The sequence below is a fragment of the Carassius gibelio genome, chromosome B24 (assembly GCF_023724105.1).
Source record: "Carassius gibelio isolate Cgi1373 ecotype wild population from Czech Republic chromosome B24, carGib1.2-hapl.c, whole genome shotgun sequence".
NCBI classification, from domain to species: Eukaryota; Metazoa; Chordata; class Actinopteri; order Cypriniformes; family Cyprinidae; genus Carassius; species Carassius gibelio.
In genome coordinates this window covers 8,030,177-8,057,273 of record NC_068419.1, presented here as the reverse complement: position 1 = coordinate 8,057,273, position 27,097 = coordinate 8,030,177, and the positions used below count along the sequence as shown (strand labels likewise).

The window sequence follows — 27,097 nt, the reverse complement described above, 5'->3', positions numbered from 1 at the left end:
TCTGTGTGCAGTGACATACAGAATCATTTATCTGCAGGTGGCTCTGTAATTCAACCCTTCATCTGCTTGTTGTTTGACTAGCATAGCATTATTGTCAGTAAGTAGACGGTTATTATTCAAAGTATCTTAGCACACAAATTAATGCCTCAGTACACTGGATGGAAACCAGGGCTTGGGGGATTTTGGCAATACTACAGCAGAAACACATGACCTGACAACTTAACAGTACTAACTATTTAGGTTAAGGTTCCTTACAAAATATGAGTAGTGTTTACCTGAGAAAAACTTACCACAGTGATGCCAGGGTTTTGCTTTGATATTGCTAAACTATTCAATATACTGTGGTCTTTATATATGATTATAGTTCCCTTGTTTAGCATAAGAATATTGGATTGGAATCACCTTTGAGGTGAAAACTGTAAATCTGATCAGTTTGAAATATAATAGCTTGCCTCAATATATGAGATATTATACTTGTTTGTATCAGTGCAGGATGAATTCAATACTTACACAGTCAAAAAAAAAAATCTTTTTTTCAGTGTATTGGTGCAAATATAAATTTGAGGTTCGAGAAAGAAAACAAATAACAATAGTGTACAAACCCGTACTAAAAGTAGCTTTATTGAAGAAACGTATGCATGTACAGCACATAAAGCTCTCATACATTTCAGGTACTGAGAACATGAAAAATTGTGTGACAGTTTCACACATATAAAATGATGACATAAAAGACTTGCAGTTTTTTTTTTACAATATTGTAGTGATTTTAACAGACAAAACCAATCACACATCTTTGGCAAGTTTTCAAATGTGTATCATTCCCCCACAAGGCACAAAAAAGTAATTTATTTTAATGCACTTGTGTAATATTTTCTTAAGTTGGAACTTTCCTCTGCCAAACCATCACTAATTAGCACTAAAGGCACATCCTTGCCATAATAATGAGTTGTAGTTTTTTTGACATACAAGTTAAATAATTTGTGGCATGCACATATACATAATCTCAATACCCTAAAGTGTATAAGGACTTTTGTATAAGAAACATTTGTAAAATAAAAAACATAAACACTCAGTCTGTCTATGGCTTTTAGCAACTGAAATTTATTAGAAAAAACAAGGCAATATAGATGCCAAACTCACACCATTTATTTACACAAACATATAGTGCGGTCGCAAAACTACACACCAATAAGCTACACTCAAAAAGGTTATAGAAAAGCCATGCGGTGTTATGTGCATATTGTATGTGTGCAGGGTCTTGCAGTTACACAGTATAATTCTCAGGGTAAAATGAATAATGTGTATCCTCTATTGTTCTGTTCTTGCAGCTACACTAAACAATCTTGCTAACCAACAGCAGAAAACAGAGTTGACATCACTGCTCTTGGAATCCCCACCGAACAAACACACAATATTTTGCAGCTACGTCACTGCACTGTACACACAAATACTGAGCTCAGATTATTGTGAGAACAAAAAAAGAAGAGTTTTATGGAAGCGGAGAAAGTGAACTGGCCATTTGACCTGATGCTTCACCGTTCCAAACACTTACTGATACAGTAAACCTGAAGAAGGATCAACAAATTCATATTTACATCTGGGACACTACAATATATTGACTTAAGTGCCTGGTTGGGGCTTTCGGATTTCTATAAAGAATAAATAACTTAAAAAAAGTGAAAGAACATAATATGATTCACTTATAAACAGGTAATCTATAAACTAAGACATCACTGCTTGTATTCTATATGATACGCAAAAAAGCATGTTGCTAAATGATACGCCATAATAATGCAGAGGTTAATCAACATAGTAATGCTCCATATAGATGTCATTACTAAAAGAGCAAACACGTTTTGTTAAATGTCATGATAGCCACAATTTCTACTTCTAAATACAATTAACATCACCCAAATACATACATGCATACGTAAAGAAATATTAAAAGAAACAATTTTCGGTGCCTGATGGATTTTTTTTGCGAACTATTCACCATTAGAAATGGGAGCTCAACAAAAAAGTGGTTCCTGCATACTCTCTTGTCTATCACGCACACACATCCAGCTGAATCTTTTCAAACACACTTACATACAGTATACACACGGATCCATCTCAATCGAACACTCCATCCACCAGACACAAATAATGACACCATTCACCCACCCACTCAAAAAAACCACTAACACCATACATTAGAATACAATGCAATAATAGTAATGAAGTGGAAGAAACAAATAAAGACGCTTAAGAAACGGGAACAACAAAGTGAGGATGAGAGATCAGAGACCAGCTATAATTCACTGTCAATCAGTTTAGAAATATTTGGGTAACGGATTGGAAATATGCAAATCCATACATAGTCAGTATCTGTCAGTCAGGCTGGTAGAAGATAGATGACAAATGTCACAATGAAAGTCAGTTGGGGTCTAATTTTGTTTTGGCTAAAATATCATCTTTTGTTTTTTGTTTTTTTAGAAGAAAAGTCATACGGGTTTGTAATGACGTGAGGGTGAATGAATGATAGAATGTTTATACTGTACACTGAAATGGGTTATTGTGTAACTGTCAGTTTAACTGACTGGTCTCAAAGCTTTTGAACTGAGGTGTTTGGGACTCACCTTATCTATAGCAATGCTACGCTATCTTTAGTAAGGCTCAGTTTGTCCATGTCCCTGTGTGAGTGTGCATTTTAATGTCATGAATGGTAGAACTTCTCATTGTAGCGATGGATGGTGACGCAGCCGTGGTAGGAAATGGGGCGGGGCATGGCGGCCACGCCTGTGATGATACCGGTGGACGGGTCATAGCACAGGATGGTGTCTGACGCCTCTCCGTTTTCACCACGGCCACCCAGGATAAAGATCTTTCCGTTACATACCGACATACCGCAACTTTCCTGAAAAACAAGAGCGAGAGCATAAACATGCTGGTCTGTTTACTCAAGTGTGTGTCAAGCGAGTGCAACACATGAGTTCAGGAAGTTTATGTGAGCTGGGTAGAATAATCTGTTACTTATTCTAAATTACATAACAGAATTTGTAGTTAGTAACGTAATCCATTTTGAGTAAATGTAATCAGACTACTTTTTGATTACTTTTAGATTACTGTTGACCTACCTTGTTTAATCACACTGATTTAAAAATAATAATCTTGTACTATATTGATATAAAAATAGAAAGAGAAAGTAATTATATTACATTTGTTGTAATTAACAACAAGGTTTCCCAAACTGTGGTTCGTGAAGAAACGGCAGGGTGTTTGTGAGTTCAACGTAAAGCTAATATTTAATTAAACCATAAAAATTTCAAATAATATCAATCAAAATAAAACACACACACAAAAAAAAACGTTTATTTTTTTTTACCCTAATGTCTTGTCACCGTTAACCAACAGAGAACCCTGAACATGCAAACATGGTACTTAATTATTAAAATATTTATTTAAAAATCTCAGGGATACTAAGAAAGTAAATATATTAGGTGAAAGTGGTTTTAAAAAAAAGGTTTAAGAATCCCTGCATTACAAGTACAAAAGAAATTGTGGATTTGAATGTGTTTGAAAGACAAACGCCTTCCAAAGTCATAGTAATACAGGGTTAAATCATATATATTTATCGCATATATATCCACATTTAGCAAATTCATAAACTAAAGATTACAAATATATCAATAATTAAAATGTAAAATAAAAAAAATCTAAATATATGTGTTAAGATTTTTTTTCTAATGTGATTCTCTTTCCTAGAACTTTTTATTGAAGAATTGTTTTAATTCTCTACTGAGAGAGTGAATAAGAAAAACACTTCTAGAGGTAAATCCACTTTGCACTCTAAAGCATGTTAAATCTTCATTTTATGACAGCCAGTACCTGCTTGCTGAATGTGTGAGCTACATGCATCCAGTAATCTTCAGTAGGATCGTAGCAGTAGATGGATTTGGTCAGACCTCCAGAAACATAGATGAGATTGTTCAAAGATACTGCTGTGATGCAGCGCTTAGCAATGGGGATGTTGGCCCTTAGCAACCAGGAGTCAGACTCTGGGTCATAGCACTGAACCTGGGGGAAAAAACACAAGCTGATGTTAATAATAAAAAAAATAAATAAAAAAAACACTTGGTCAATGTTATATCTCCTCAGGCTACAAAACAGTTCCTGGAGTCACATACATCTATCAATCCCTCTGCCGTTTTAGTAAACAAGGGTGTTGATAACAATTTCATAGACTTTTTGTGGTCTTACAAATATGAAACTGCCTTGAGGAAATGTGAACTCACAAAAAAACAGAAATCAGCGATCATGTGTCCTGATAAGAAGGAAACATAAATCGTACACAGACACGATATCTCCTGAGAAAAGCCTGAATGCATTTTTATCTCCCTCTCTGTGTGAAGTATGTGATACGGGAGGGGGTGGTATTACAGGGGCTTCACACATTTTGGAAATAGCAGACACTTGTGCAAAAGAACCGTCTGACTACATGACAGTAATAGTCAAATTACACACAAAACATATGCTTTAACCAATCAGAGTTAAGACAGGTGACATAACTAACATAAGAACTTCTTATAAGGAAGCAGGAAATGCTCCAACTCCAATTCCCTGAAGCCGTTTTCGTCAATATCCTAAACAACCATCACAACAAATATAAAAAAATGGCATCAAGCTGTACTCAGTAGAATAATGGGTCCAAAGAAGTTTGTTTGGCAATTAAAGGTGAACTAGTTCAGAACCACGACACTGAAGCACAGCTAAATACATTAAGGGAATCCAGTGAAATATCTGCAGCTGAGTGTTTCTCTCCAAAGAGACACCTGGAGAATGTATCAGAGCGGGCTGACAGATCCAGGTCAGATGGTCGTAACTGTTAAACTCCTTTAGGGGGCAGCGGAAAGCACCTTCAACTTCTCTCCAAATCTATTGTTCAGTTAAGTCAAAGTTAGGCCACGATGAAGGGAAAAACTTTGTCCAACCACAGTGTAAAAGTAAACAAGCTCCTATCATGCAACAAAGGGGAGAATCTAACAGCTGGCACACACAGAGTTTAAGCAATTGATGTCTTTTTGGTCACACACAATGTCATAGTTACCATAGTAGGGACTTTGTATACTTAAGCTTCCTGTCATACCTCAACTGACGAATTTAAACATAGAATGACCTCTTTTTCACCTCAACTATACTGTACATAGATAAGTTATTAAGTTTGAGTATAAAACTGTTGTTAGCGTTTAAGGAAATGTTCATATTGACATGAAAATATTGTCATCATTTAGTCGCCCTAATGTCATTCCAAAACTGTGAACAATTCTTTGTGTTGAACACAAAAGAAGATATTTAGAAGTTTTTTCAAGAACCAATAAGTTGTTGGTCCCAAATTGGTATTGTTGGACTTCCATAGTAGACAAACAAACCTATGGAAGTCAGTTGGGACCATTGACGATTTGATTACCAGCATTCTTCAAAATATCTTCTTTGACAGTCGATTCAGAGTGCTGCAATTAATCTAATTAATGGCAAACTAAATTTGGATGTAAAAATGCCCACAAAAGATCATTTAATTTAAAGCTATTATCATGTTAAATGTCTAGGCTACAATGGCCTAACATAAAGTATGGAACAATATTTGTCAACTGTATTAAATTTAAGATGATGTACAGGTCTGGGGGCAGGGCCAGTGCGTTAACTTTGTTACAATATTTTAAATCGCGTTATTTTTTTCATTACTAATTAAGTTAACACGTTAATCTGACAGCCCTGCTTCTTTAATGTTCAACATAATCAATGAAACTCAGGTTTGAAGGACATGAGGGTGAGTAAATAATGACAACATTTTTGGGTGAACTATCCCTTTAACTAAAACTATCAAAAATCATAAATAGTAAAACAACAAATAATAAAACTAAAATAACAATAAATATAAATATTTGAACTACAAAACTAATACAAAATAATAATAGTACCAATAAATAAAATTACTTAAATTTCAACTAAAATCAAAAATGAAAATTTAATAATAAAATCTAATTCAATGTAATAAAAAATACAATAATAGTAGTACATGAATACTAAAATAACAGTGATTTTAATAATGCTAATTAGTTAACCCTCCCATTGTTCTGAGTGAACACTGTTTAACTATTCTTATTCTTACTCTTAGTCTTTGCTAACAGACTTTAATAGGATTAAAGATTTATTAAAGTAACAGCAACGAAAAAATAATCACCCATATCTTAATTTAAACTGTATAATCAGAGCTCTTATTTACTGTGGCTGGGTTTGTGGCCCACTGCACTGTTTAGAGAAATCTCAAGATGACTACACTGGAAAACAAAGTGTCACACCCTCCAGTAGCATGACCCAAAAATAAATGTAATGTTTGCATGCAGTAAATGCACAATGACATGCAGAGATAACTAACAGGGCGGTTTTCAAAGACACCCTACTCCTCAACACCATGCGTCATACTCTTCAACAAACCTTATCTGAGCATGTGTTGTCATCAGGTCCTCCTCCAATCACAAACAGCTTGCTGACACAGCTGGTGACGGCTGGCGAGCTGACGGCCTCCTTCATGGGTGCCACCTCCGTCCAGCGGTTTGAGAAAGAGTCGTAGCATTCGACGCTGCTTAGTCTTGACTGACCGTCATACCCACCAACTGCATACACCTGTAGATGAACACAATTTAAGTTATGGAGCCCGTACACAATACATTTCAAACACCATATTAGTGTTGTGTAATGGAAGTACGTTCAAACTGTTTTTCTCTGTTTTGAGTTGTACGTGACATTTCTGAGGATGACACAATCTGGAGGAAAAATGAGGCATGTAGATTTAACCAAACAAGAACTACTGTTTACCCTTTGATATCGCAATTATGAAATGGATGTAATGACAAAGGGATTGATACAGACACATGCACATGCACAAACCCAGAGGCTAGCACTGCATTAGTGACAAAACAAATCTATGATTATACATGCTTTTTTTTATTAGGTAAAGTGGACTAAACCATCCCAATCCCAATCCAAGAATTGTCCTTGTAGACAAATGGCAATTCAGAGGAACTTCTACATCCAACTGAGTTTGCATTATAAATAGTCATGAGGAGAACACATCACTTCTGATTGTGTCAGCAGTTAGACTCTTCTGGTTTACTCTGTCTGGAGTAACCAGAGGCGAGTACTTTGAATAACTTTGTGGCAAGTCTATGATTAAGATAAGGAAATAAATAAATCACACACACACAGACACACACACACACACACACACACACACACAATGTCATAATTTCCTTGTCTATTTCCAACAAAATACTGTGCATCTGAATCTGTACAGCATTATGTGGAATAAGTAGTATGTATGAATTCATTGTGTTCATAAAACAGTGTAAAGAGAGGGGTTTCAAATGCCAGTGAAGCATCCCATCTCCCAACATCCCACCATGGGCAATGTAGTATATATAACCACTAATATAAAAACAAATATTGTTGTTCATTTAAAAATAAAATAAAAAAATAAAATAAAAATCTTTAGTTTACACAGTGTAAAATTTTAAAAACTGAACTAATTTTGGGGTTATACCATGACATGGTGTTATACTATTTGACAATGTCAAAAAACTGAACTAATTTTGGTCTTATACCCTTTGCCATTTCTTTTAAACTTAACTAATCTTGGGGTTATACCATTATATGAGGTTGTACCATTTGACATCTACAAACTTTTGGGGGGGATAAACAAGTTGTAATTCTAATAACATTTTATATAAGTACTGCTTCAGTGTAAATATTTTAAATAAATTAAAAAGATATATTATGTAATGAAACATTATTATGAAAATGAAATGTATTTTTATTACAGCCTTCATGAGTTGCACTAATTAGAAACAAAACCAAAATGCAAGAAAACCTGTCAAAACTTTTGTATAGAGACTAATTCTTATTAACTATTTGCTTAATAGCATGCCTATTATTATTATCATATTGAGTGTTTTTAGTACTTATAAAGCACATATTCTGCATGACAATATTCTACATCCCTAATCCTACTTAATACCTTAACAACTACCTTACTAACTATTAATAAGCAGCAAATAAGGAGTTTATTGTGGCAAAAGTAAAAAAAATTAAATAAATAAATTGGACTTAAATAAAATGTGACCGAAAATCTTGTTTACACTATTCAGATTTTCTCTTGTTTTGATGTCAAAACATAAATAGATATGCCCCTTTCACGAGTTGGCCGGATGCCAGTAAAGATGTTTACATGCAGAGCAAAATAGGGGTAACAGGGTGAGAGCGAATGTGAATGTCAATGTGAGCAATCAGGTTTTGCATAAATCAGTTAAGACAGTTGAAAACTACAGTTGAAGGGATTTCTGTGACCTGGGTTATTAACCAGTCAATATTGGCAGCATCCAATAGATGTGACCAAAACAGAACCGCTGCAAAAACATGAGCTTTCTGAGTGCAACGTGTTAACAGTTCTGTGTTGATACTCAATCACTCTTGTGTTTCTAAGTACCCAAAGAGACTTCTGGAAATTTCTCATTAACTCTCAAATGAAAACACGTGGAACACAAAAACCCTGTAGAGTTAGTGTCTCCATAAAGAAGAAGGTAAACATGTTTCGCTTAATGGAACAACCAAGAAAACCGGTTTGACCAGTGGTGGTGCAAGAACATGCTCGAACACAGAGGGGCCACACGCCACTTACACAAAAACAAAGCCATATGCTTTCTGGTGAGCTCTTTGTTCAGACTCATATGTTATTGAGACAGTCCTTTCTCCCCTGGGACTGATAAGATGGTATATCAACAAAATAGCTATAAAAACCATGCTTTATCAGTTCACTGTGTGCATAAGTGTGAGTCATTTTCATTGAAATGTTGTATCACACAAACACAATAATCACATACAGTATATCTAACCAGTGCCAGCACGGCTCACATTACTTTAATCGCAGCATAACCCGATGGTAACTTTTTTTTATCTTGGTGTTGTGAGTTGATTAGATTTCATCCATCAGTCATGAATCTTTCTTTAGCGATAAATCTAACCACAGTCAAACAATCCATATGCCTTCTGGGGTCAAATTCAGGTTTTTTTTACAGAAACACAAAGAGTTGGAGAGACTATAGCAGACACTCAGAGACAGGAATCTGAGGGGAAAATATCTGAATAATCCGCAATACAAAGAATCAAACAAACAAACCAAGTGAAAGAGGCGTTCATGCAGACAGCTGGCTATAACTCACAGTGCATGTTAATTAGTTATTGCACAAGTAGCTTTTGTTGGCTTGGCTCATTCCATTCAGAAGACTTTACTTTAAGAAGAAATTATTGAACCTTTGAGTTGGTTCCTCACTGAATACATAAAATGCAGCAGATCTTTCGCAAACAGAACAGAACAGAACTGTTTTACCCCCTGCTAAATTAAATCAGATCTCTGGAGCGGATTATGGAAGTAAATTTGTTTTTTTCTTCGAAAACAGCCTGATATGTGTATACAGATCCAAATGCTTTTGGCAGAGTCTTTCCTTTATGGTACGGGCTGTACACGTCTGATCACTTCAACGTCAGTTACTTATTATTAAAAACTGCACTGTAAGAAAACCAGCTCCTAGGGAGAGGTTAAAAATGATGTCATTGTTGAATAAAAACAAGGAACAGGTTCCAAGAGGGAAAATGGAGGCTTTGAAAGTGACAGACAAATTGAGGACAACACAAAGAGCAACATCCATTCCTATATGTAGGAAATATTAATCATAGGAAGAGTTATGTAAACCATAGCCATCATCAAAACAAGAAATCATTATCTTTAATGTGGCATGACTAACTGAGCCAACAAAAACACCCTTAAAATGTTGGAGTGTATTGGTTTCAGTCAACTGGTTTTAAACATTCTGTGTAGTCTACCTTGTGTGGATTTGTTCATAGTTCAACAACCTGTCCATGTTAGCATGAGCCAAATTTGGCTAGCACTTTAAAGTGCCATATTAATTTATGCAAAATACTCTCGTTTCATTGGATGTGTGGGCTTCCAAAACAAAAGATTTGAGTGATTGGACGCACCTTTCCCAACAAAACTGCCATTTTGTGTCTCCAGCGGCCCTTGTTCAAGGAGGCAACCCTGATCCAGATGTTGAGCTGGGAATTGTACATCCAGACATCCCTGCTGTTGATTCTACCACCTGAAATTGCATCACCAATTGGTCACAACCAATATTTTATGCCGCAGTATGCACTTAATATAATACTTAGGCAATAATGTAAATAGGTAAATGACCCATGACACATTTGGTGAATGTTCCTTGTTCTTTGTATCTCACATAAACACATGAATAATTTGTGAATAATAAAACAATAGTTGCAGACATCTTGCACCAGTTTTTGAGAAGCTTCCCGGTGAAGCAACATAATTAGAGACATAATTTCTAAACTAGAAATATGCTGTTAAGAACTTATTTATTTACTTTATAACTTTATTTACCAACATACATTTTAATTCATTTTTATTTAACATTTATTTTTCCAACAGATAGTAAAGAAAAATCAGCCAACAATCAAAAAAAAAAAATCAAACAACAAATTTGTTTGAAAAACTGAGCAGAGCTATAATCTAAGATACTCTGAAAAACTAAAATTATAAGATTTGTATAACATTCATTTGATCACCACATAATTCCCATACTTCCATTTTTCCATTATTTCATAGTTTGAGTGTCCTAACTATAACTACACAATGTAAAAAATAGTAATTATAAAGAATGACTCGGTAAGTGGTAAAAGTGAGCAAACATTTGACTGGGATTGCATCAGTTAACAAATGTACATCTCTGTGATAATTCTAACAAAAGCTAATCATCTTCATAACTGTTCCAGTTCTTCAGGAAGCACCGGCAGTGTGGAAAGAACAGCAAAGCTGTTCAACCCGAAACTCATCTCTCTATTGTGTCAATTTCCATTATTTATATCTGACTCACATCTTGAGTTTGATGCCTACAATATATATAGAAATATGACACATATACATGCTTCCTGTCTTGAAAAAGCCTGCCGTGTCCTGGCTTACTGAACAAACTTCAAAGAAGAAGAAGAAACTAGATGTGTGAGGAAAGGAATGAACTTAAAGGAGGTTGAAACGAGAGATACAGTGAGAGGGAGAAGTGTTAACTAACAGAACTGTTCTCATGGAAACACGTGAGCGCTTGGCACATGCAGAATGCAAACCGATCGCTCAGGATTCCAGCCCCCTCACTCAGCCTTGTGCTCTCTCTCTCTCTCTCTCTCTAACAGTCTTTTCTCATGAGAGAACTGGTATTCCTGGTCCATTTTAATCACGTCTCACAGTCTTTTTGCTGAATCTGCTTGCTGTTCAAAGTGAGCTGCTCTGTAAAGTGTGGGGCCCTGCTAACAAACCCCTGCAGACTTAACCAGCTAAGAGGTAAACATCAAACTAGGTCATCTACAATAATCAAAAAATTAATGACAGAGGATAAAAATGATGAAGGGCATACAAAAGCTAGCCTTAGATATCACACAATCAATCTTTCATTTCACAATAAGCAATCCTAATATTACAATTCTTTATATTTCTTTTATCTTTAATGTCATCTAGATCTTAATGCATCTTTAAAAACTGACAATTAGCAAATATACACATTCAAAATTTATAGTCTATGTCAGACCAAACATATTAATAGCTCATATTGCATTGACAAGATTTTCAACATTTTCTCAAATCAAATGCTGTCTAGAATGAGAATGTTCCTCCCCTTAATATTAGCAAGAAGCAAATCATCTTCCTGACTCAGATTCAAACAAAAGGCTACTCGTGTTTGATATTTCATGCCTAATCTTCATGTCTCGACAGGAAATGCATTAACACCAAGAAACATCTTTCCACCACTGTCTGCGAAACAATTTTGCATTCATGAAATGTTATTACAAATATCCATGTTTACCTGAGACCAGAATGTCATTCCTGAGGGCACACACAGCATATTCTGACTTGGTGAACTCTGGGAGTTTGGCTAAGGATTTCCATTCCCCTGTTACAGGATCATAGCATTCGGTATACGGCAGGTTGAAACCCCCCATCCTCTCGCACCCTCCGACTACCACAATGACTTCTGAGAATCCAGTAGACCTACAGGGACATGACAGGATGTCAAACTTGGACACATTCACAAATGTAAATCATTAATAGTCATGAAACATTGAGAGGGACACTCAGTCATACATCTAGCACTGCAACTTTTTGTTTACATTTTGTTTTCTTGTCATTTTAGGCCTATTTTTTTCTCTGCAGTGACACTGAAATGAGAAGAGTTTAGAACCCCTTCTAAGAATAGCAGTGAACAACACTGTCTAATAGAGCCCGGAGCACAATGTGTATTCTGTGTGCAAAGAACCAATCCACATGGAAACACAATTCATCCAGAACTAATTCCCCCCGGATTTTCCCCTAAAAATCATCTGCCTAGAAGACTGTGCTCTGTGTAAATGATCAGGGGGTTGGAGAGCCCATACGCTAAAGTTAGAGTTGAACTTTGAATACACTCTCCGGGGGAAAGAGATTAGAACGTATTGAGCCAGTCGCACGGTCGATTCATGCAAACATGGAAAATTCAGATCAGTCTTTCATGTGTGATGTAATTAGTCAAAATGCGCCACACCCACACAATCCCTGAAAATACTTAAGGGAGATCTGCCAGGCCCTATCCAATAATTCAAATTTAAGAACCATCCCAAATCTGCCTGGAAACAGAGGTGGAACTTCTGCCAACTGTAAACCGACACCCGTCTGAAAACTCTTACATAGAGCCTTTGAAGCTGAGGAGATGTTTTGAGAGTGTGCCTTTTTCACCAAACCAAAGAAAAACAAACAGTATGTGGAGTTGTAAACAAAGCACACTTTGAGGTTTTGCACGAATATGTATCAAGCTTTTGTCCATTTTTAGCTGGTTGCATGTGACTAGGGCAGCAGTTATCCTAATGACTTTGCTACACCTGTCTGCAAGCAGTCTATAATGAGGCTGTTAATAAATAAGCCCTGTAACATTGGAAGATCCTTCAGCGAATCACGCTCAGGCAGATTCCAGGTCACTATACATTCGGCTCTGAGAAAAACACTAGTGTGCAGTTTTCCACTAGCCCAGCTCTCTCTCACTCTCTCACATGTTCCTCCAGACATAACAAAAACAAAGAGTGCATGCCGCAATCAGGATCAGGTCAACAGGAACGCATTTCGAAACTCAGGTGTTTGTGTGTTATGAAGTTTGTGGAGGAAGAATTTGTATGGGCAAGCCCCGCCGAGACATTATTTTCCCACAGTGCACTGCAATACAGCTGGCCTGAAGGGGCTGTCTCTTCTTGCTCCGTCTCGCTGTACTTACAATGTGGCTTGGATTTTTCCATTTCCATAAATTTAAGCAACAGTTTTTTTTTTTTTATTCTCAACTAATGAGTGCAAAGCTATAAAAAAAACAAGCCTTCAAGTTACTTCACTTGTTGAATCATGCCTTAGCGGTTTGAGGATGTCTGAATCTAGAACTGCAGCCTTTTTTGAAATGGTTCCAGAAGTATCTGGGATCTTTAAGTACTTGGAAGAATGCATTTCAACTAAGCTAATGATAACTACTGACTAGTAAACCACCATGCTTGATTCTGTAAGTTCAGAATAATTTGAAGTCAAGTCATGGTAAACAAACTCTTTGATAGTGAATTGGTCAAACAGTTCGGGACAAGGCTTGGAAGACTCTACTCTCTCCTCTTTCTGTAGTTTAAACTGCTAAAGACTAAGCCTTAGATTGTTGCTTGCATTAGTGAACATTTCTAGTTCGTAAATTGAATAAAGACCGTCATCATCAGGGAACATGGTAAGATGCCAGTAATACCTGCGTGGACGTGTTCTGGGTGACATCATCTCATTGCCCAAGACATGATAGCGTCTTGCCTCATGCAGAAGCTGGTAGCACTCTGGTGCATTTTGGATCAACTGGTCACCTTCTACCGTCTGCACGAAATAATTCGGATGCAGCAGGGGCAGGCGGACGTGGGTGAGAAGGTCTCGAAGCATGATTCGGCGGTGGTCCATGTCATTATACACCCAACGCATCACTGCCTCAAACACTGTCTCCTCCTTTCCAATGACTAGCTCGTCACTAGCAATGTACTCCTCCAGTTCCTCCTTACGCAAGTCCAAGAATTCTTCATGCTGGGCCACATCGGTAAAGCTCTGCAGCGCGTAAGAGCGACAGCGGCTGGCCAGTTGCTTGAGAGAGTGTGCGTCGGCGAAACGCTGGATGCCCAGGCAGTTGCAGGGATCAAGTTGGTCTTCCAAGAACTTGGCACAGGCATCACGTAGAGTGCCGATCTGGAATAGGCTGGAGGTCTCAAAGAGGAACTGAACGTTATCTGTAGTGATGCGGGCACGTCCGGTGTAGACGTACTGCAGGAAGGTGTCCATGGCTTCAGCACGGATGCCGTTGATCTCCACTAACATCTCACGGCTCTCCCGGTGATCATTGCAGAACATTGCACGGAAGTAGCTACTGCAAGCTGACAACACGGCACGGTGGCACGGGAACTCACGACCCTCCACGCTGATCACAACGTCTGTGAAGAGTCGGCCGTCACGGAACTCATTAAACATCTGCAGAATGCTCTCAGAGTGGCACGGGCCAGAGGAGAAATCAAACACATCGTGATTGCTGAGGGACTTGTTGTCCATCTCCAGAACCTTTCGCTTGACTGCTGGGGACTCACGGACTCCAGAGTCCTCCCGGTTCAGTCTTCTGCCCAGAATAAGTACCATTGCTTTTAGACCAATGAGGCCCAAGGCCTTGTAAACAATTAAAGCCAAAAAAGGTGCCTCAGCTGAAATTAAAAAGAGAAACATTATATTAATTGGGAAATTCGTGAACCTGTTATAATTATTTAAAATGACAAAAAGTCACATTTTTGAGTCATAGCTTTTGTTACGTTTAAGTGGTGATAATGTACATACAATACAAAAACATTCCTTACGAAATTAAAATATCCTTGAAACAACAACTAAAGCTTATGCAGATTATCAGACTTAATTTACAAAACATGAAGTAGTACCTAATCACAACCACACAGTATCCAGCAAATGGTATCCAGACACATCCAAACGTGACACATTACCTATCAAACCTATTTTTTAATAAAGGTAGGTTTTTTTTTTTTTTTTACATAAAAGTATAAAAATGTACTTTCTAAAATTTGATGTACTTTATCAACCCTTTGTAAAGACAACCTGGCAACCTTTTGTTTGCCTCACATTGCCCTCTCAAAGCCCAGGTAAATACACCTTTACACTAAACGGTGCTTTTCTGATCCTGCTGCCCTCTAGCAGTCACTTCCGTATTCAACAAGTGGATCAAAACAAAGAATTTAGGGAACGTCAACAAAATCTACTTCAAAACAGGACCTGCAGCACGTGTCGACTGACAAATCAATCACATATATATTTGTTATACCACTAAATCGCGACTAATGACATAAAGAAATTATCAAGTCAAATGGCGATAACTTATAAGCGGTTATTAAAAACATATTTAAAGCATACTGTAAACTTAGTAAAAAAAATCCCAAAAAGGGCATACCATAATTTTTGTGTCGCAGTTATGCCTCACTGTTGACAACAGATAACTCGATATCAAGAATTTTAGATAAAAGTGTACAAATAATATATTTTGCATTATTTGCGCGGGATATGTAAATACATACATTATAATGAAATGTCGAAAGATGTGTTTCATACTCATATTTTATATTCATTATTACTTAATAGAATAGAATAGAATAGAATAGAATAGAATTAACGTCATAATATAAATCATAAACTTACCTATTTAAAATGTGAAGAGTTTGTTATGAAAGTCTCTTCAATATCTAAAAAGTAAAAATCAGTCAAGGAAAACTGTGCTCGTCTAGCCGTCAGAGGTCATCTCTATTCCAGCAGTGTACCCAAAAGATCGTCTGGTGAAAAAAAAAACGGTCCGCAGGGTCCTTTATTGCCATCATCACATCCGAAAAACACAAGCGGCAATCAGCTGAAGACGCAGACGTTCTGGGAAGTGTAGTCGTCACTGCAGGCTAAAGGAAAGACGGTAGAGGCACAGGAGACTACAAGTACCAGAATTCTAAAAACGCCACATGGCCAAAGATTGTTTGTAAACGTTTCAACAGCCATAAGAGTGGCGGAGATGAATCTCGTCTCAGAAAGAGGTTCTGTTTTCCTCTTAAGAGTTTCATAGAAGTTTATAAATGTTACAAAACACATTAACATACCTGAATTAATGAAACAGTAAATGCATATTTTAGTAAACAATCACAAATGTAATCTCATCCCTAATAATCACCCACACATGATTTTCCACTGACGTATTTTGTTATTGTAGTCTACTGCGCAAATGGTATTGTCTATCCCCTAACCCTAAACAACACAGAAGACTTTAGGTTTATTTTTAAGACGTGGCTTAATGTGTTAATTTAGCCGCCTGTACTGCATTTTACCCCAAAAACAGATTCCCGTTTTCCCTTCATCGTGAGCACATTTTATAATTTCATAATTTGCTGTATGTAAAACAGAAGCACAGACGTTCGTGTTTCATTTAGGCAACGGTTTTATTTCGAGTAGCTAATTAACAATGTGGTCGAGTTTCAATGCTCTTTCTCGCCTCCATTGTATGAGGTTCAAGACAAAGACTCCCTTCTGTCGCAGTCATTTCAACAGCAAAGGCACAGTTTAAACAGAGACACCTGGAACTGCTGGAAACCAGGCGAGGCGGTTGGACTTCCTTTCTTCTTCTGAATGCCTGGAGGCTAAACGTACCTGAACAATACATTCTGTGAATCACGAAGATATGTTCAAGTAACTAAAATATAAGTATATATCTTTATTACAGGTATAGACATTTTTTGTTTAATTAATTTGAGTTTGTTTTAAGTTTATATAAATACATATATTTCATTTAAGTTTTAGTCATTTTGTTGTGTTTTCTCATTTATTTATTTTTATAATAAAAAAATGTAGCCTTGGACACTATCTAAAATAAAAATAAGTTTAAGGTCTTGATCAACAGTTCACCCAAAATGAAAATTTGCTGAATTTTTACTCAGGCCTTCTAAGATGTAAATGTTTCTTCATCAGAACAGATGTGGATACATTGAGCATTACATCACTTGCTCACCATTGGATCCTCTGCAGTGAATGAGAGCCAAACCGATAAAATTAAAATCCACCGACATATTTGTCTAGAACTGTTTTATACTGTTTCAGTGGATCTGTGCATATTTCTCTCCTGGTTCAGACAAGACTACTTTTTTTTTTTTTTTTTTACTGTTTTATATTACGGAAAAAGGACTTTATAATAAAAACATCTTGATGATGGATTTTTTTATTACAAACAAGCAGCTTTTTACTTCACACGATGTTAATTGATGGACTGGAGCCACGTGGATTATTTATGGATTATTGTTTGAACTCTCATTCTGATGGCACCCATTCACTGCAGAGGATCTTCCAAAAATACTCCAAATCTGAAATCTTAATTTTATATTGAGTAGACTGTTGGACTGTTAAAATAAACAGCCAAGAAAATAAAGGCACGTTGACGCCTAAAGCATTCTCTGGAAGACTTTTTCTTCCTCTTTCAGTGGTTTCACCTGCAGTCTGTCTCTGTCCTGTTTATGTTCAGTTGCGAGCCTGTGTCTCTGTTCCCTCTTGAATTCCACACCGTTAGTCAACAGCAGCTGACTGCACTTTCTGCTGCCTAAAGCACATTCCTATGTCTCTGTGTGTTTATGTGATCAGTAGTTATCCCAACATTAATAGTGCTATAATAGAGCTTGGATCCAGTCAGCTAAGCCACACTAAAACACAAAAGGGGAAAGCCCAGTGCAAGTTCACTGACAAGTAGAATAACACAAATACTGAAAGAAAAAATATATATATTTGAATATTCATTAAGGAGGCATGGCCAAAAATTAAGTCAAACTGGCAGTTGTATCTAATCAAGCCACAGGGTGGCAGCAGACACTAACGGAAACAGTATAACAGGAAATTTGCAATCTAACACAGGTTAAAAAAATTCAGATTTGGGATTATTTGTTTTAAGAATAGTAATTTAGAGCTCATTTGTAAATTGAAATGAATCCATGCTCTAAAATATACTTGTAATTACTGGCCAAGTTCCAATCAACCAGAATGTTCTTATAAAACAACATCTTATATTCGGTTGTGTTGTAACATACAATCATTTAAGGAAAGTGTAACTTCATATCTAAATGTTACAGGTTGTAACAAGATCCCACAGTTTAGAAATAAGTAGTAGATTTGGCATACAAATTTGGCAACATCAAAGTTTGGCAAACAGTTTCACAAATTTTAAATAAAACACTTTCTAGTCTCCCTACAAGTTACATTCCTTTCAAACACTTTGGAGTTAAAAAGTAACCAAATATTTGACACTTAATTGATTAAGCTTTATACGTGTCGCGTTAACCTTCATCAGTCCATATATCCTCAGAAGGACATAATCTCTTTTTTTAGAAACAATTACCTGGAATTTACAGGCCCCAGGTATTTGTTTTGTAAAGCAGCGGAAAATCCCGTTCGATGGCCGAGATCTTAACAGCGCATCCCTCCCGTTCTCGCGAGAACTTTCGGTTCATGAGCGCCACAGAGCGCAGTGACGGCAAGCTGGAGTTCGTAAAGCGACGGAGGCGAAACTGTAGTGAAGCGCCTCACGGCTGGGGCAACATCCACATCATCTCTTCCCCCCGCGTTGTTGCCCCTGCCTTTTTTCCCCTCTTTTTAATGAAGGACAGAATAATCTGTAAGAAATATTCGCATAAGCCGCGTTCCTTTTTCTTTTTAAGTGACTATTTGCAGTATTTCCGACCCAGGAGCTGCATCTCGAAAGTAGCGGATTTCTGTCTTTTTCTCTACATTGAAAAACATCCTACACAAACACGCCGCGTAAACAAGTTCATAAATGGGTAAGTACAACCGATTTGTGCAAAGTCAGGTTATCTTAAGCCAGATATCCTATTGGCATGAGTGTGCTATTGATGTGTAATATAAAACATTAATGAAACTGAACATCATTGATAGTGTTTGCACCATGCATCCGTCGCACTAACGTTAACTAAGGTTACATTGAAAGAAGATCTGATGATGTGGACACGTTTGCATGTCTCCTTCTCCGCTGCTCGGAGGTGATGAAGAGTTAAAAGCTGAATTTCATTTCCCTCTGAGGTTTCCTGCTCTCCTCCAGCTGTCCGTTATGTTTCTCTTCACAGATGTGGCTTTTGCTTCTGTTTCATAAGGATGTGGAGGAACAATCTTTTTAATAGCTTATTTTGAATTATAAACTTCTTATAGAATAACTAACGTTACTCGTGCTTTATGTATTTGTTTGTTTGGATTGCAAATTAGAGCTCCGAATACATATCGACAGATATCGTTTCTATAGATAGATAGATAGATAGATAGATAGATAGAACTCTCTAACTGTTTTCTAGACGATAATAAATACAATTAGACTACAAAATTAATAAATAGTTTTAATGATCTATAAATAGTAATGTACTCAGTTGATATTTTAACATTGTAAGTATCAGCATTAACTGTACTTAATTGGCTGTTAATAAGTCTTTATTTACATTTGCTATTTTCTATTTTAGAGAATATCAAATAAATATTTTAAATTAAACGGTCTTTAAAAATCTAAAATGTATCATATCTATTTTATTTTATGCTAGTTATTGTGAAAATTCAAGCAAGCATTTTTTTTTTTTTGACATGATTTTAATCTAAATGTCATAATTTGACCACCTGGTACTTTTTTTCCCCTTCTTTTTCTATAATCTGTTTCACTCTGATATAGGTCATAAACAAGTTTGGTTGCTGCTTCCGTTTCATCATGACCTTTAAGTAGAAATGTGTTCATAATTTTGGTCGAACCGATTTTCTGTCAATTTAGTTCAAAATGCTTCTGGCATGAGGTTGTATCGGTTATCATTATACTATGTGCTGTTCTTTAAAAAAAAGTTGAATTAGTTTGGACGTTTGAGTTTTAAACAGACGGCCTCCCCATGACTCCCACAAGCTTATTATGGTCAATAACTGGGCATCTGCAGCCAAGCTTAGCATTTCAGTCCAAAATATAGTTGCTGGTGTGGTTTCCTTACATTGCGCTGATGATAAAACATAATGACAGCCATTTTTGAAGAATGTCACACTATTGTGGAAGAGATAGTCAGAACTGCAGACTCATCACTGTAATCTCAAATGTAGTGTCACACTAAGCAGATCAGAGCCTATCATTGACACTGGATTACAACCATTTATGATTTACATAAAGAAACTAAAAACAACTTCTTATTGACTGAGGCACTAACAGATGTACAATCCTCTTATGATCCATTCTGTTCTGTGCGCTCTCCCGTGATGAGCTCATCAAAAAGAGGAGCGAGCGTCTCTGAGCGTGAGACAGTTGCACACGTGTGTCTGATCTTTTGGCAAGATTCATCAAAGCCTTTAGATCAACAGACATACGTGTTGAAAATTTAAACAGGTTTTGAGCACATTGCATGCACATTTGGTTACATTCTTTAGAGAGTAAAGCCATGCGTGTACAAACCCACCAGACTGATTGTTAGGAAAAGGGTTGTTCGTTTCTGCATAAATATAAACGCTAACAGTTATTAATGAATGAGGGCCAGCTGTGTGTACAAACTATTTCAAAACATAAATCAATGACACGAACAGGACCGCTGGAATGATCTGATCTAAAATCAATCGGACAAATGATCCATGCTCTGCTCTAAATTAAAAAGCTGGGGAAAATCATTTCACTGTTGAAAAAAATGCGCAAACAACTTGTATATCACCCGCCCCTATAAAATGCATGTTAGTACCTTAAAGAAAAAAACTAAAATAAAAATCATCTTCTTGTTTACTCACTTTGAAGTCGTTCCAGACCTGTAGAACTTTCTTTCTTCTGTTGAATTATGTGAAAGATATTTTGAAGAATATGTTTCAGTGTTTTTCATCTATATAGTGGAAGTCAGTGAGGTTCAAAACAACACTGGAGCCCATTAACTTTTATTGTAGAGACAAAAATACAATGAGACTTGTTTTGTGTGTGTGTGTGTGTGTGTGTGTGTCGTGCAGAGGAAAGAAAGTTATACAGGTTTGGAACAACATAAATGCCTATTCCCACCGAGATCAATTACTATAACAATAAAGTTCAAAAAATCTTTCTAAATTTAAGAGAGTAGCGGGGCTCACGCCATAAATTTAATGATTACACCGCAGAGGAACAATATCATTGGAATCACTTTCAGAATATTTTTTTTTCAGCCGATGAACTATAAAAACATTGACAGCCAATCAGAATCCATCCTGCTTTTAAAGAGCTCAAGCATATAAAGAGGCAGATGACAAAACTGCAGTGCAAGCTTATAATAAACAGTGTTATTGTGCATTGGTGAAGATGCTAACAGTACCGGTAGTTATTTTTCTAGTTGTCATTCTTGGTGTGAACAGGCCTTTAATGATTAAATATCCCTTTAAGGTAATAATAAGCACCCTTTCAGGGAAAATGTACAAAGGTTTGCAACATTAATATGATAAACACTTTGCAACATCTTCATTAATATTTAAAATCCGTGATTTCATGTGACACTCCCAAAGACATGCATTTATGAAATATTTGTAGTGATTTATTGAGCATTATTAACTGGCCAATAATTTTTCAGACTAGTATACATGACCCACCCGTGATTTCTGGTTCAGCATTGAACATCCCTACTGACAGCATTCTTTTGGCTCTTATTTTTGAATCAAACATGCTTTCAGTAAATGAATTCATAGTGATCAAGGGCTCCTTGTGAATCCTCATACCGCATTCAAGTTAATGAAGCCCTGGCTTTCCCTGTTACTGTTTTCACTGCAAACTCAAGCTTTGCTTTTCCTCCCAAGTGATGTGGTGAGCTTTGGATTCTGGAAAGGGTTGCACTGTTCTCGGGTCTCTTTACTATCATGACTGCTGTGTCATGCTCATTCATTGCCCTTTGGCAGAGAACAGGGAAGTTTTGAGAGAGGCATGTTTCTGTGTGTGATGAGTTCCTGTTATATCGTGGAGCATTTACACATCTACCTATGTTCCTCCATATTACAGCTGTTTTATTGCCAGTGGCAACAGTGTAGGGGAACCAGTAGTAGTTGTACTTACCACAAGATTTGGAAGATCTACACATCTCCAACTTCTTTTGTTTATGGTTATTAAATATTTTGGCTAACTTGATTATTCTTTCATCTTCCAGTACTTTCTGCTCCGGTTAGGCCTAATACATCTTGCCATGTTTACATTGTTTACTGCTGATTTTTCCCTGAATGCAGCACAGAAATTTTCTGCAGATGCCTTCTGGTCATCCCTATGTTGGATAATAGTATTGATAGATTCTTATAAAATGTTCTCGAAGAGAGCTATTTTGGATGGAATCAACATAATCATTTTCTGTGCAAAACACCATATAAGGAAATGCACAATATGCAATCATAAAAAATAAAATAAAAAAAAAGTTATGTGTTTTGGAGCATGAGTAATAATTGATTTCTTAAGTCTGCAGGCATTTGCTCCATTCAAGAGTCACCTCACGTGTTGATAAAAAGTTCCACCACAGCTAGGGAGTTTTGTACAAAATTGTTCAATAGCTCCAGATTTATTCATATCATACAGTCGAACAAAACATTTTGTACATTAATAATTTAAGTTTTGTTACACTCGCTGAACATTTCGCTTTTAAATCATGCATTTATGCTATGATGAAACTTTGCGAGAAATCTGAACTCTGCCGTTTGTTCTCGTCTCACCGCAGTAATACATACAAAGAACCGAGTGCTTTGTCATGATTTATTAACGTGCCTGAATTTGGAGCAGTAACTTTAGAGAGAGTTGTGAGTGTTGGCTTTAAGGAAGTAGAGTTAGACTTTGTGCTCAGGAACTGAGTGCAGGAGTGTCTGTCCTATACTACATTTAATGGCATGTTTACTGCATGTTTTATGCTTCGGGGAAAAGTGCATCATTTTCATCTTGCACCATTTGTTTGGAAATTTCTCCGAAGTTCTGCACATGACCCAAGTCTAACCCACATAATCAGTGGTTTGGCTGACACATTTCGAGTTGCCGGGACACATGGCGAGCCACATGCGGTCATACATTTAAGAGGATCTTCCCCTTTACTTTTGTAAATGTCCTGTAAATTTGTGGTTTGTCCACCAGAAACTAGGATTGTAGCAGTATTGGTATATCATTATATTAAAATTGATGGTTGATACCTCGTAGGGGTGTGTGATATGACCATATCACGATATGAGTAATTCTATTTCATGGTAACGATATATATCATCATCTAGTTTTTTTTTTTTTGGTAAAAAAATAAATAAAAATTATATCAAAATTCGATACTAGCCAAAAACCTTAAGCTCACTAAACGCAAGTAAACAGTAGGTGAGTAAGTAAGAATAAGCATTAGGAGAAAAAACCACAGTAGAACAAATAAAAAACAAAGGATACATATTTTGTATGATGTAATCAAATGTATAAAACCACTGCATATCCTTCACAGTGTCAATGAAATATATATTTCTTCATACTAAAGTTGCAAAAGTGATTTAGTCGAGAGCAGTGAGAGATTTTTTCTATTTTCTTTTTGATTAGCATGACTGACAAACAGCAGGATTATTAGACTGCTGTCACTTTAAGAACTGCCCGGATCCAATATACTGTTACACAGCTGTTTGCTTTCACTTAAGACCTGAATGACTGTGTTTACAAGGATACTTGCAAAGATGCAGTTTGACACTTATACAAGTGTGTATAACCGTTCAAGGCCTATAAAGCAGTAAAAAGAATTCCTGCTCTCTATGAGCATATGTATGCACGCCTCTCAGATAGCACGTGTATACCGCAAAATCACTTCTAATCTTAGTTGCTGATTGCAATTCAATGGCTTAAAATCACTTGTCTTTTAAAACGCAATAATTAAAAATAAATGCAAAGATAAGTTTTCATGACCACGGAGCACAGCAACTTCGCATGAGTGTGTAACCGCAATAGAGACGATAGTCCAAAACCTGTATGGGTTAATCATGTCGAACAGTTTATTGTCCATCCCTAAACATTTGCTTACTTATAATGCAGCCGAACAGAGACAATCATCTGCAAATGCACATTCCCCTTGACTGCTAGTCAGAGTCTCAACTTGCACCCCACGCACAATATACAGCAGAGAAAATGTCTGAGAGAACTGAGGCGGATGCGAGGTAACTTTAGATATCCCAAACGCACTCAGATGCTCCTTTTCACATTAATTACATTCATATTGATTTTTAAATCTCAGTATCAGTGTTTTAGTCTATTCTGTTTTCAGTTGATGTGCGAATAAAGCTTCTCTAAACATATTTGTCGACACTTCTCCCATCCAATAATTGCTATAATCTTATATTAATGTACCTAATGAGAGGGTTCTCTGTAAAGCTTACAGCATTAGTTGCTTTTTTTTTTATTGTGAAACCGTGAATTTGTGAAATCGTTATCATGCTTTTTTGGCAAAATACTAAATAAATGCACATAAAAAAATAAAAACCTTTAAGAATATTGCTGTGATTTTTTTTTTTTCAAGTTTATTTAATCAGTTCAGAAGCCTAATTTTCCTGTCTCAAATTTTAATCATAAAAGACTTATTATTACTTCATTTTTACCCACATTGTATTAGTACCATATCTGTAATAAGATGGTCTTTTTTCCTTTATCAGTATAATACTGTATCGATATTAGTTACTAATTGTGCATGCTTGTATTTACTTAACTTAATTTTCCATAGCCATAATTTAACAACTAAAGTTAATCTCGAAAAACACATTTTCAAAATGAACATTCATTTTCATACTGCACATTATAATGTTCTGATGCCTATATTTAGTTGTAGCATTTAAATCTCTTCATTTATCTACTGAGTTTTAATGTTTTATTTAGAAAAAATAGCACAGAATTTGCATTCAGCACATGGGTACCCATGGAAATGTTGAACTCTAATAGTTATGTCTCTGGTCAAGTGTGGTTGAGCCGCACACATCACATCAGCTGATTAATGTATATTCATCTCGGTGTTACTTCCTATGTTGCCCTGGCGAGTGACGACAGATCTGACTTCAACTCATATGGAAGGACATTGATGTGTCTTTTCACCAGACCAGAGTGCAGTGTAGCTAGTGAAATAGGTCAGGACTATGTCTGCGATCGCAGCACTGCTCTAAATGTAGTATGCTTGTGTTGGAATCTGCTATATTTCGCAGCGATTGTTTACGCCTGGGTCATTTTTCCGGTGGTTATATGATTATGCAGTTATATTTGGCCTACAGTTCAGGTGTGCAATAGGTCAGGATGGTATGAAATGGTTCTTTTAATTTTTTTTTATCTTTTTTGACTCATCTTGCAGTCATCTTGCTCATCCAGTCAGACTTGAGCATGAGCTCTTCGCGCTATAAAAATACTTTCGCCAGTGTAATTAATTGAATTCATGTCTGTTCCACTTAATGCAATCTAATACTGCAAATTTGATTAACCTTTTCGTAGGAGAGGCAGTCGGTCTGAGTCAGTATGCGAGAATGACCAATTAAAATCATCTGTAAGTCACAAGCTCCTCATAGATGAGAACAATGAGGGATTATCATTCAGCTCGGTCACATTATTAGCCAAAAAGGTTGTTCGTACAACGCTGGAACATTATTGATCTTGTTCTGAATCAATGAAACCTAACAATAATGCTTGCAAGTCTTAACTTATGCAGTGGATTATGGGTACAAGGCTTATATGATGGGGTAATGGATCAGGCCTACATAAATTTAGTCAGTAATAAGAATCGAGTGTGTTGATGTTTAATGCATGAGCTCAGAGAGTTATGCTGCCGTGAAAGCACATCACATGGTTTCACTGAGGTCCTTTAATGCAGACAAACACTTGACTCACATCAGTGCAAATCAGCTGAGTCCAGGCTCACAGACTTAAGGAGCTATTTAAGAAGAGGAATATTTATAGCTGCTCGGGGAGATGACCAGCACGCAATGACGCTGGTCTAAACAATACCGCTAATCTTTAAAGCGCACACGGGATGCATAGGTCATTCTAAACATGAAATGAGAAATTGCATGACATCAGAATGAGGTGGTTGATCTGTTAAACACCAATAGTCCTTATTTAACTCAAATATTGGTGTAAGAGTTATTCGATTTATTTATGTAATTATTATTATTATTATTATTATTTTTCTGGAGGAAAAAGTGAGTGGAGTTTGCATTGCATAAACTGCAGTGGTTCCAGTTAATGCACACTATTTGGCCTTTTTAATGAATTTTCTTGTATATATGTTTTACCTTTTATTTTTCACCTTTTTTGACAAAATATTTTATTTAAATTCATTAAATATAAATAGTAGTTAAATATATTTAATATATTGTATTATATTTTAAAATATATATTTTATGTATAAAAAAAATATCAAAACGTTCTGTTACATCAGTTACTTTATACTTTCATATAATTAATTACACAAATAAAACAAATTAATATATACCCAGTATGTGTGTGTGTGTGTGTATGTATTGCTGTCAATCGATAAAAAAAACAACTAATTAATCGCACATTTTTCTGAAATTTTTTCACGATTAATCCCACCTAACTTTAACGTATTCTTTTATATTGCAATAATTCACATTAATTCTCGAAAATTAAAGTACAAATAACATTAAATATTAATAAATTTCCTCTTTCCTCTTTGCCCGTTTGACGGACGTGTCAAACAACCAATCACAAATCATTTCGTTCATCGTTTCACGTTTCGAGGTGTGTAACTGTCGTCACAAAAACAGACTGGTGTTTAAAACTCTCTGACAAATTGTAAAGATTCTATGCCGCGAACTTTAAATATTTTTCATACTTTTGAGAATCCATCATTTAGTTGATCCTGTTAAGCGCTCGTCATCACAGTTGTAAAC

The 27,097-nt window shown here is 36.3% G+C and overlaps 2 protein-coding genes and 1 long non-coding RNA gene across 6 annotated transcripts in view; 1 reads left to right on the top strand and 2 right to left on the bottom strand.

Moving 5' to 3' along the window:
* Positions 1-595: 595 nt before the first annotated feature.
* On the bottom strand, positions 596-16,075 carry LOC128013327 (kelch-like protein 24). The gene is made up of 7 exons (XM_052596239.1): positions 15,878-16,075; positions 13,899-14,880; positions 11,964-12,148; positions 10,072-10,190; positions 6,475-6,663; positions 3,868-4,056; positions 596-2,896 (listed from the first exon to the last, which is right to left on the bottom strand). The coding sequence occupies exons 2-7, from the start codon at positions 14,816-14,818 to the stop codon at positions 2,696-2,698; spliced, it is 1,803 nt and encodes a 600-aa protein (XP_052452199.1). The 5' UTR covers positions 14,819-14,880; positions 15,878-16,075; the 3' UTR covers positions 596-2,695.
* Positions 16,076-16,637: 562 nt separating this feature from the next.
* Positions 16,638-18,739, bottom strand: LOC128012899 (uncharacterized). Its single transcript, XR_008183207.1, has 2 exons — positions 18,594-18,739; positions 16,638-16,878 (listed from the first exon to the last, which is right to left on the bottom strand). It is a non-coding gene; the product is annotated as an uncharacterized LOC128012899 (long non-coding RNA).
* The window catches only part of sh3kbp1 (SH3-domain kinase binding protein 1), a 48,548-nt gene continuing 40,186 nt past the window's right edge, over positions 18,736-27,097 (top strand). For 2 of the 4 annotated variants that reach the window (XM_052595479.1, XM_052595478.1), the window contains exon 1: positions 18,759-19,032. In XM_052595479.1, the coding sequence (XP_052451439.1) occupies positions 19,029-19,032 (4 nt within the window). In that variant the 5' untranslated portion in view covers positions 18,759-19,028. Of the gene's footprint in view, positions 19,033-27,097 lie in introns of all 4 variants that reach the window. The other 2 variants (XM_052595475.1, XM_052595477.1) reach the window with 2 other exon arrangements.

Coding starts and splice junctions, on each gene's coding strand:
- LOC128013327 (XM_052596239.1), bottom strand. CDS start 14,818: ATGGTACTTATTCTGGGCAGAAGACTGAACCGGGAGGACTCTGGAGTC. Junction 12,149..13,898: donor CCCAGAACACGTCCACGCAG/GTATTACTGGCA, acceptor ATGTCCCTGTAG/GTCTACTGGATTCTCAGAAG. Junction 6,664..10,071: donor TGGCAGTTTTGTTGGGAAAG/GTGCGTCCAATC, acceptor GTTCATCTACAG/GTGTATGCAGTTGGTGGGTA.